Source organism: Coturnix japonica, chromosome 1 (assembly GCF_054131305.1).
Source record: "Coturnix japonica strain WE chromosome 1, WE-NBRP24, whole genome shotgun sequence".
NCBI lineage: Eukaryota > Metazoa > Chordata > Aves > Galliformes > Phasianidae > Coturnix > Coturnix japonica.
In genome coordinates this window covers 55,893,009-55,904,867 of record NC_140663.1, presented here as the reverse complement: position 1 = coordinate 55,904,867, position 11,859 = coordinate 55,893,009, and the positions used below count along the sequence as shown (strand labels likewise).

At 40.8% G+C, this 11,859-nt stretch overlaps 1 protein-coding gene across 1 annotated transcript in view; it reads left to right on the top strand.

The window, feature by feature from the left end:
• The first annotated feature begins 2,687 nt into the window (after nucleotides 1-2,687).
• Nucleotides 2,688-11,859, top strand: part of PKP2 (plakophilin 2) — a 37,545-nt gene continuing 28,373 nt past the window's right edge. Inside the window, exons 1-2 of the mRNA XM_015866396.3 lie at nucleotides 2,688-2,972; nucleotides 9,856-9,968. Coding sequence (XP_015721882.2) covers nucleotides 2,768-2,972; nucleotides 9,856-9,968 — 318 coding nt within the window. The 5' untranslated portion in view covers nucleotides 2,688-2,767. The remainder of the gene's footprint in view (nucleotides 2,973-9,855; nucleotides 9,969-11,859) is intronic.

Sequence of the window (11,859 nt, the reverse complement as noted above, 5' to 3'; positions counted from 1 at the left end):
CCAGGCAGGAAACGCGCGGTGGCAGTGCGGCCGCTCCGTCCTCGCAAGGGTTTCGCTTTGCTAAGGCAGGAATGGGTTCGCTTTCTCTACACGGGGTTATTCAAACGAATAGGCCAGCTGTAGAAACAACTCAGCTATTCCTGACTAGCCTGCACTTGTATACGACACCTCTAACCACTGTATCCAAAGCTCTGCATAAATAACAAAGACAAAAAGGTGCTGGGAGAATGACATTTAATTCTCCAGGTGATCCTGGAGATTTACATAGGAATTTTGTTTGTCTTTAAAATTAAGACTGTGTTGTTAAGCTCTTTCAAAGCTAAACAGAACGCATCAATATTCATGCTTACACCAGTTTCCTCCAAGCTTTCTGAAGTGATCTGTTTTCAGAGTGCCCTCAAAACCAGTTTGCTCTGTCAGTCATATTGCGGGTAGAGAGTGGAAGGAAGGGAAAGAAGAGTGAAAGGACCAACTACCACAGCTCTAGTGTATATGTTCTTCTGTGGTATTTGTGTATGTGATACTTTCCCTTTAGTCAATGTACGCATCATAATTAAATCTCTTTTTCAAAAAACTGAAGGTCATGCATCCCTCACATGTTGCCACCCATTCAAGGAGAACCCCAGCTATGGTGCTCTGATTCTACAAATGGCACTGATAAATGCTTCTGCTCTCAAAAAACATAAGTCAGCTTCAAATAATGGGTACTGGTGGAGCAGTTGGTTACTTGGAATCTTGTTATTTTCCTTGAGTAGAAAGTGCCTTAATTCATCTTTATTTCAGTTCTTATCTAAGAATTGTTTTGAACAGCTGGGAAAGAAAATGTACTGCCCCCTCAAAAACAAACAAGCAAAAAACACACCCCCAGAATCTTTCCATTTAGCATTCAGGGGAAGAAATCTGTCTCAGAAATCTCACTGAATATTCAGCAGCATCTGAGGACACACTGTATGGGATAATTCTCTAAATCCTGAGTCTATTTGAAGTGTATTTCATGTGTGAAACCAAGTTAGTGTCAACTATTGTTGTTTGTCCTGAAACTCAGGAAAGGAGAAGAGGGCAGAAAAAGGAGAAGGAAAGGAAATGTTTCACATTTTTAAACCTGTTTTTTAATCTCCTCGGCAGTTCTCCCTCATCTGTGCCTGCCTGTTCTAGACGACCAACTAGAACATAGTATCTATTGTTTACTGGAGATGCCTTTGTGACTCTCTGTGTTATATATAGTAAGAGGGTCTACCAGTTTCTAGCATAGTTTACATTCCTTCTGAGCTGCGATGCGTCCTCCCCATTGTTTTTCCTGCCTTGTCCTTCCCATTCTTCCTTTTTCTTTTTTATCCTTTCAATTCTCTGTTACATTTTTAGGCTTGCCCATCACAGTTCTGACACATGCCTTCAGCTTCTTCCTCTTCACAAATTCCTGTTTTCCTTTCCCAGAAGGTACCCCACAGTTTATCTCCAGGCTCTCAGCTCCTGTATGTTACCTTAGCAGGGAATGTGTCACTCCACCTCTCTTAACTAGTGAAACTATTTTTGTATACCCTCCAAAAATCCTGTGATACACCACATAAGAACAAAGGGGATGACATTAGCCAGACCAGTGACAGGCCAGGCCAGAGTCCTCTCCTCTTCCTAAAGAAAAATGAGAGAGAGACAAAAAGTAAATCAAAGGCAAAAGGATTTTGATACTGCAGGGGAGACTCCTATGCATGGGGTCAGTCCTTCCCCCAGCCTGAATTTTAAGGTAATGAACTGGAGCAGTTTCTTGCATTATCCTTAATCAGAGATCATCCCAGTGCCATTTTCTTTTAGGAAATACCACCAGCTTTTACATTTAGCTTGTTGGTGCTTTGTTTTCAGTTTGTTTTCAGTTTGTTTGTTTGTCTTTAAATCAAACAACTCTGGTTGGTCTATCTCCTTTGCTAACTAAGTGCAGTGTGACAGTCTGCTCTTCCCTACTCGCAAGACTTTGGTTGCTCCTTTTCCCTCCTCCTTTCAGACCCACGCAGTCACAGAGCTTGCTGAGCCAGCAGCTCCGTGCTGTGTCCCAGCGTAGCTGGACAACTGAAGCCGCTGTGCTTCTCCTATTCCTCAAGCTCTGTCTCCGCTGTACAAAGCCACTCAGGACAGTAAACACAAGCATGGACGTTTTTCTATTGGGTTTCCTCCAGCCTTTAACTGGGGAATTCTCTCATCTCCCCTTTAGGAAGGGATGGAGAGCAGAGTGCTTCCATTCAGCACTCCGTAGTCTCAGGAAAGCCTGGAGCAGCACCAACGCAATCCCACCCAAAAGCTTTTGCCTCACATCCAGCGACTGTGAAAACAGTTTCACATTTCACATGTCCAAATTGGATCAGACACATATGCAAAACACGTGTTGTCTGTAAGCTATGTGTAAACCACAGATGTACTTAAATGTTAGGGTAAGATGTGTGAACGTACACACGCGTTTAGAACGTTCCTGTTCATCAGCTTCTCCGCGGCTGCACGGCCCCGGAGCCTCTCCAGGCTGCCAAACTCACGGCTGGAGCCTGCGAGGGGAGGGGACGGGAGGAGCGGGGACTGTGCAGGAGGGAGGCGGATGGCCGCGGCCGTGCCTGGCACCTGCGCGGCGGGCGGGGCAGGGCCTGGGGCGGCACTGAGAGCGGGGTGCGTCCCGCTCCGACCCCTCCCGTCCGTCAGCAGCACTCCGAACTCCGGCGCGGAAGCGGCGGCGCAACAGGTCTCCGAGCGGCTCGGCCCCGGCCCCGTGCCGCCACCGCCCGCACCCATGGCCGGCCGCGGCCCCGGCGGAGAGCAGGGCTACATCCGCACCGTGCTGGGCCAGCAGATCCTGGGCGAGCTGGACAGCTCCAGCCTGGCGCTGCCCTCCGAGGCCGGCCTCAAGCTGTCGGGCGGGGAGGAGAAGGCGCTTCGGATCCACCGGCAGGTCCAGCAGACGCTGGCCAGGAAGAGCCGAGGCTCGCTGTACAACGGTGAGTGCCCGCCTGAGCCGTGCCTGGCTGTGGGCCCGGGGTACCGGGTCTCTGGGGCACGCCCCAGCTCTCTCACGCTGCCCATCTCCGGAGGGGGAAGTTTCTCCCTCCCAACTGCTGCAACTTGTGAGCTGTGGGAGTTGCTCAGGATTTAGTGCTGCCGGAGAGATGGATGGAGCCAGAGTGCTCCTAATCCGGCAGCCGCTGGTTGTGCTTGTTCCAACAGCCCTGCTTGCGCTCGCTGGGCTTGTTTGCAGAATGAGCTGGGGAGTAGAGTCGGAAATGGTTTTTCTGGTTTCACCTCTAAGTAAAAGCAAATGTGGAGAAAGGAGGTTTGGCAAAGTACCTTTAGGAAAGGCGTGGATGGCAAACATTGAGCTGTAGTTCTGGCAGAAGTGTGTTTGGCTGCTTTTTGGCATGCAGGATACAAACTGAAGTTGAGCGATCTGTGCTAGAAGGTTTGATGGCCAGAAGGCCAGGCCTGCTTGCAGAGCTGCTCTGCTGTGCTGCGGCCCCATGGCACTCAGCAGAACTGGGCCCAAAAAAAGTTATGAAAACTTTTAATCCTTCTAATCATGTTTTCACTCAGGAAGATATTCCTGGGTTTAATCTGGAGAAGAGTCTCAGGGGAGACCTTATTGCTCTCTACAGCTATCTGAATGAAGGGGAGCCTCTTCTCCCTTGTAACGGCAAAAAGATGAGAGAGCTTCATGTAGCAACAAGAGAGGTTCAGGTTGGATGTATGGAAATGTTTCTTTTCAGAAAGAGCGGTGCTGAAGTGGCACAGGCTGCCCAGGGAGCTGGTGGAGTCACTGTCCCTGGAGGTGTTCAGTAGCCATGTGGATGTGGCACTAAGGGATGTGGTCAGTGGGCATGGCGAGGATGGAATGGTGGTTGGACTGGATGATCTTAGAGATAATTTCCAACCATAATGATTCTATAATTCTATGATATGATGGATTTACAGATTATACACACTGTTCCCATGTTTGTAATTATAGAAGTCCTCACCTTTCATGTGCAAAAAGCTGTGAGCAAAGTGTCTTTAAATTTATGGCCATAACTTGCTCGTCTGTCTTGTCAGGCAGATGAATGTTTCCTTGTAATTCTGATTCCCATCTGAAAAATGCCTCATCGCTAAAGGAATCCAATGCGGGTGCAGACATACTCTGACAAATGAGGCACACACAGTCACATAAACAGGTACCCACAGCTGTGCATTGTGCAGCTATCTACACCTGTAAGGCTGGCAGCACTCCCTTCAGTGAGGTTTCTTAACAGTTTTTAGAGTAATTCCATTTATTTTTCACTCGATGGAAAGGAACGTCATGGAGAGGGCATTTAAAAGCAATGGGTAACAAACGAGACGGTTTTGTGCACCTAACATCATATATCTAAACTGTGATAAAACTATGAAGACAAAGTTCCCATCTTTCCAGCTTATCTTAACTTCTCTGGAATATGTTAACAGACCTGATGGATTTAGGGATAATTGTCTTTGTCTGCTTTGTTTTTATAGAGATCAAGTGTTTGAATACTTTGCATTTCTGAGGCTCCAAAACTTTAAGCTTCAGGATCAGAAGTGGCAAATATCGTTTCTGTTAGATGGATTGTTTGTGCATGAAATGAACAGCTCACCAGGCAAATTTTGTCCCTATGCAAAGCTCAAAAGAAATAAACAGAATCAGAATGCATTTCATGTACAACATAAGGAATATCTAGAATGCGTATCAAATGCTTATAATGCATTTAAAATGCTGTCTTTCCTGAAAAATATGTGTTTGACCCACTGTGCTTTCTTCATAGAAGGCCTGCACAAAATTTTACTTTGCTTTGAAAAACGTATTTTATAGGGAAGGTGCATCTGAAAATATGCATTATTTAACATGCAAAAAAAGTACCCACTTCACTTCTGTAACAGTTTTCTAGATATATTAAGTAAGAGTCTCATATTGTTTGGAGTTGCAGGGAAGATAATAGAGAGATTTAAAAGCATCAGAAGCAGCTCCCTGTGATATAACTGTCCTATCTGTATTTCAGACACTGTTCAGCAATGTACTTAGCACATACCTAACCAGAGCATTCACATGCATGCCTAAAATTAGCCAGGGACAGAACAACAGGGTATGAAAAATCAGTGGCAGTAAAGGTCTTACCAAGTATCATCTATGCACACTCATTTTCCACTTATTGTACTAGAAGCTTTGAAGCCTCAAGAAGTACACTGTCAGGCAGCAGAATTTCTCCTTGAAGCTTCAGACTAAAGATTTGGCCTTCATCATTATCTTCAAGTGGAAAAAATGTATTTTTGCCTTCCACTTCTATATTGCTTGCTGATTTATGCCCTTACCTGCATCCCCTATTAAGGACGTCTTTACTTTTTATTATTTCATAATAGAAATTCAGATCACCAGATCTGAGGATTCCTCCTGCTGCCAGATAGTTAAAATTATGAACTCTCAGCTATTTTAGAAACATTGTTAAACATTGCTAGTGGTTTTTCAAGCAGTTGTTTAACAACAGCTGTAACTTTTCCAGCTGATAAGTTGCTGCACCTTTGCAAATAAAAAATTATGTTGCACTGAAAAGCAGCCATGCGAAATTTCTTAATGTTGTTCAAAAATGCAAATGTTACGGTACCTATATGTTAATGACTGGTGCTTGTCATTGTATTGATTATACATTGTGTGTTTCAGTTTATGAATCTACTTCCGTCCAATCTTGTTCAATTCGGATTTTGATTGGCTTTTTAAATTCATCAGTGGTATTTCTGTTTCTCTAGTGTAGTCTCTGGACCAAAGTCCTTCACCCTTGCATCCTTGCCAGCTTTGCTGTAAAAGATGAACACAAAATTTAGTAGTATGTCTCACAAGCCTAAATGACCTGATAATCTATGTACAGATGTGTTAGTTCTCTAATACACAGTTTCATAAATATGGAATGTTTATTTGAAAACAGGATTTAAGCTTATATAATTTCTAAACCAACAGTGTTAGATAATTACAATCAGAACCCTATTTTTTCCTTACATTTCTTCACTTCTCAAATTCTTAATAGCAATTTTCTTTACCTCGCTTGAGGGATTTGTAGGAGTGTTCTGACCATGCTTCAAAGTGATTTTGTGTCTTCATGGAAAAGGGAAATAGATAAAAATTTCCTTGTTGGTTACTTATACTTCTTATTGCCTTTCTTAAATTCCTCACTGCTAATTTCTGAGCCAGAAGGAAAAAAAGTAAGTCTTAGATTTGAGCATTTGTGTGAATGTGATGACCAGTGCAGAGTTGTAATGTCACTTGAGGCCAGGCATGCTCTGGCATTATGATGAAAGGGAATAATCAAAAAGAAGGCTCTTTCTTCTCTGCATGAGGTGATTCAGAGAAGGTTTTGATGTACTTTTACTAAATGCCACTAGCTCAGTCCATTGTGAGTGATGAAGTATAAAAAAGGATTAAAAGATGACAAACAGGAATGCTACAAGTGTCTGTCAAGGATATAACCTACCTCCCACCACGTCAGTGGACAAGAGATATTCAGCATGTAGGCACTTAGGATGTGTGGAAATACCACAGTCCTCAATAGACTTGTGTGTATAGTTTATGGCTTCATTATTTCCTGCAGTAGAGTGATTAAAGCCAAAATCTGGCTTTCACAGTGATCATTAAAGTACAAAAGTACTGAAAAAGACAACTGAGAGGTAACAGAGCATATGATTTGCGAGGAATCCTACACCTAATTCCTTAACAGGTAATCGCCTTTTCTGAACGCTGTGTGTCTTAGAGATGCTTCCTGTTGTTCTTTTCAAAGGCCAAGCACATAGGAGATGATTGGTTTGTCTGCAGATATAGCCAGTGATTACTGGGGAGGAACTTTCCAAGCCTTTAGAAATGTGGAACCAGCTCACCTAAGGAGACTTTAAAAGAGCCACCATGAAAATGAATAGGACTATTTTCTCAGTTAACTATTCAGTTTCTTCCTGATAGTGTAATTATTTTGCCAGATCTCACAGTTTTGTCATATCTGTTGTGAAATTAATTGATTTTTTTACAGTTTTCATTTTGTGTGCGGAGAAGAGTTAGTGTTCCTCTGCCACTGGCTGCATCCATGGGGCCAGTGTTCTTGAGTTCCTTCAGTTCAGACTGACTGAAGAAAGGGGAGACCATCATAAAAGGTTCCATTTGGTTACCTACGTATGGCTGTTGTTTGAGATGATAGAGGCAAGTTTTGAGTAGATGGCCTATCCTGCATCTCATAGCTAATGGAAAGGCACAGCATTTTAGTTTCCACTTTTTCCTGTAGCGCACTAGTTTTTGATACAAGCAGACGCCCCATCTCACAATCTACGTTTTATGTCACCCTAATAAATCTTCAGGTAAAATGCTGTCAGAATAGTTTACTGCTATGGTAAGAGCAAACAAACAAGAGGTACAAAAATGCGAAGTGAAATTCCTCAAGTTAACATTTACTATGTTTATCTCTGACTGAGAATAATGTTTTGTTTACTGATGGATGGTTTAACAGGGAGGCTGAAGGTTAAAAAGAAAGGGCTGCTTGAAGCCACTTAAAGCCAGAGATAACTGAGTGTTGCAATTCGCGGCTGAACATGTTTTTGCTTTACAAAGGGGGAAACTGTTTACCCTATGCTGGTTCATGGACAGATTTATTGTTTTTCTGTTATCAAAATTATTTTGTTTGTTTAATAAAGACAGAGAATTCAGGGTTAACTAAAACATGCCAAAATGACTTACTCAAGCTATCTTTATGTTTGAAGAAGATAAATAACAATAATTGCTCCTTAAGTAGATGAGACAACAAATACTAACTAGAAAGAAACAATCCTATGAGTATCTATGTAAAGACTGATTATATGACCGTACTTTGATAGGTAGCAGTGTGTGAAGCTAATTTTTAAAAGGCAAACGTGGGCATATGGTTTAATCTTACTGAGCACCTGAAATCATATGTTAATGGGGCAATTATGTCATAAAAATGAGAGACTTATATGAATTGTCAGATTTGTATGTCAGCGTAAATTGGTAGGAAATTTATGCAATATGAAAACAACAGTCTCCTGCTAACTGCTTTGTCATGTAGTTGAGTAACCCTTGGGCTGTGACAGTCTTATATGTCATGAAGGAATTCGTACAGTCCAAATCATGAGTTTGGCTGGGCTGCATCACTCCACTCTCATCAATGCAAAGTTAGCATGAATGTGTCTTAACAAATCACCTAATACATGTTCAAATCTGTTTTGCATAGCCAAAGCACAAGAATTGGAAAGTATGATTAAATAGCTGGAAAACGTGAATAAACTGGACCTCAAATGATTGCATTCAACTTACGTATTATGTACAAATCTGGATTTATCCAGGTAGTTACATGATAAAGAGAATCATTCACAAGTTGTTTCTGCTACATGAGTGTGTTTCTTTTCAACATTGCCAAGCTTTTAATGACTGCATGCAGTAATGATGAAAGACACAGGAATACTGAGGTTCTTAGGGATGCCTACATGCATCCACAGGACTAACAGCACAAACCAAATGCCTCAGCAGCTTGAAACATGTACACAAGCTGCTTTCAAAAATCCCAGCAGGCTCTTGCCTGTTGTTTTTGGTATCTGAATTTCCTTGTGTATATGGCTCCTAATGTTTTTAGAAGCAGAGACTTCCATCAGTTAATGATTTTCTTCTGCTGATTTCCTTCCTGTAGTATCTCAGGCAGTATCCCCTATATTGAACATTCATGTCCGGTTTCTTTATTAGCCATAATCATCTGTTCAGACAAAACTTCTGCAACCCACACTGACTCCATTTATGACAGATTTGAGGTATATCTTGCCTTTAGCTTTCAGCTTCTATGTCACCTCCTTAAACCTGGTTTTTTAAATTCCTCTACACAGATTCTCATAGTAACCACTGCAATCTCATATACAATTACATCAACTGTATCTATTACAAAGCTTAAGGCAATGAAAGAAATAATCACCATGCACTGTTCCATTTTCCAAACTGAGATGTGGAAAGCATCTATCAAAGCAGATATACTGTGGGTCTTCTACAATATTTGTTAAATTAGTAAACCTTACAGGTACAGTTTTAAAGCATCACTGAACTCCCCTTCTTTTTCAGCACTGTACACCACGTATCTCCATAAGCCACAGAATGTGTTTGTGGACTCTTCAAGTTCTTTGGGTGAAGCACTAAGATTAGTGAAGCTTTACCTGTTTCAGTATATTATCGTTAAACTAGTGCCTGAGGGAGAACAGACATCAGCAGACAGCTATGAAGTGAATAGTCCACATTTGGTTATTGTACTTCTTTAGTAATTGTGAAAACCGTGTCTCTGGGGCATGCAGGAACAAAGGTATACACATTGAACCCAGTTTTCTCAGCTGCAATCTACAGCTGCAATGTTTTAGCTTCAGTCATGCGTGCTGTGTTTGTTAGAGTGGGACTATCAGGTAAGACATCCATATTTAAAGTGGTTACAATGAAAGACAAACGTTCTCAGTAGCTGTAAGGTGATACACTTTCTCAGTACCTAATCATATGTCATTACCTGGGATATTAAAAATATCAGCCTGCTGTGTTAAAATGTCTTTCACTGTGTAGATGAATAATGGTAAGACTTCTCAAAGTTAAAAATATGTCCTAAGTAAAATAAAAGAGAAACTGAAGATATGAACCATGACCTTAGAAACTGTAACTATGTTTTGAATGTGCTACACTGACTGCAAACATCTTTCCATTTTTTCCCTGTCTGACTTTCAATTAATACATATTATTACAGCATAGCATGAGTCATTACCCTAGTACTGGAAACCGTTCTTTATAGTAATTCTGGGTGTTGTTAAAATCTTACTAATACTAGTCTTTGTTTACAGGCAGTTTACATCGTGCTTCCAGTGTCCCAGAACGTGTCTATAACATGGGGATTGTTGAAAATGATTTTTCACCAAGATCTCAGTATGGTTTCTCATATTATCAGCCAAACCAGGTGAGGAAAACACAGCAAACAAGAACAAATATATTACCATGCATAGTTTATTTATTTTGTCAACACAAATAATAGCATGTCCATGATATGTCAAGGTTTGTATGCTTGCTTGTTCACTTGTTAAAGCCCAATTTTTAGAAAAGGAGATTTTTTTTAATTGAGTTAATGTGGTTTTTTTTCCTCTTCTTGTGACTTCTGTGCTTATTGACCAAACTCAGCTCAGTATGACAAACGGGCTTTCTGCAACCATCTTGGTTTTATGAGAAACGGCATAAGGTTAGGAAATGAAAATTCATATTAACACACCATTAAGACAGAGGTTGTTATAAGTCAGGCCTTTATCTCTCCCACCAGGCTGCCAGTCAGTCAACACATGCATTGCCCAAAGTGGCCAGAAGCCACGATGCCCTGCATCCAGCAGAACAGAAATTGCTGGATGGAGTTCCATGGTCCTGCAACATATAGAGTGACATGGATAGGAGCTGGGAATGTTGTGAAAGATCTTCAAGAATTAAGCATCCAAAGCCACAGCAAAACATTGCATAAGTTTCAAAATGTCATGTAGAGTGTTCCTTATCATTTTAAGCAGTCCTGCTGTAACCTGTTCTAGTATTACAAGAATTTCAGCAGTCCTTGTAATACAGTAATGTTTCTAAGCTGTCTGATTACAGCTTCAATTCTTCTTTTGACTCTCTTTGCTTGGGTTTGTGGCCTAAATGCTAAGGGAAATAATTGATTTTCTTCAGGGTTTTTGACTCTGCTCATAACCAGTTATTATATGGCTGAGGGAGCACTTATTATGTGGTGGTTCCCACAGAAATTTTCAAGGCTGAAAGGGTGGGGGGGGGGAAAGAAAGGAAATAGGACAATTTGTTCTGCCAGGCAGCCATGCAAGCCAGAAAAATACACAAGGTCTAGTATTTCACAAAGCATTCATTTTTTTACCTCAGTGAAGACATAAAGATATACTTGCATAATTCCTGCATAATAAACAGATATATCCAGTGATTCTAGGCTCAGCCTTCTAGATTCAGCAACCATTTATCCTTCTGTGAGTCAGTTATCATGTTTAGTGACTACTCAACAATAAAGAAAAGGGGTTTCGATCACTATCTGTTAAGCTGTACCCCCCTTCAATTAATAACTTCAGGGAAACTTCACTTTTACCTTAAAAATACCTGTGTTAATATAATACCTAAATACAGCATGAAAATAAAATGTATGGGGCTCTGGTTCACAGCTGGGTGCCACTACATTCACAGCTAGGTGCCATTACATTCACTGATTAAAAAATAAAATAAAATAAAATAAAATAAAATAAAATAAAATAAAATAAAATAAAATAAAATAAAATAAAATAAAATAAAATAAAATAAAATAAAATATTGGCCATCACTTCTCTGTGTCAAGCATATAGTCTGCCAAGTTGATCTAGTTCTGGAAAGTCTTGAATAGTCCAATTTAGAGCATAAAAGTTTAACAAAAAGGTAGACAAAATGGAGAGAACCCATACATCATTTGAACAATAAAACGTTTGAAGGCACAACCAAAAAGAGAGGTTGAAAGAACTGAGTTTATTGAGTTGAGAAAAGAGAAAACTGGAAAACAGGAGGATGATAAATTATCATCCTCACCCATCAAAATAAAAATCATGACTTTTTGCTTCCTTGTAGTGTTATGGGATCTCCTTCATTTTTAGGAAGCAGCTAAACAAACAGGAAAGGGAATATCTCCTTTCTTTTTTTTCAGTAGGTGCTACCACTAAGTGAACAGGAGAGCCTCTCAGTTTCCTTTCTGGCTGTACACTGTAACAATATACAGGCATTTTAATATATTGTTCTAGTTTCTGACTAATAAATTATCTTCTACCAGACAGCCTTGAATTTCATTT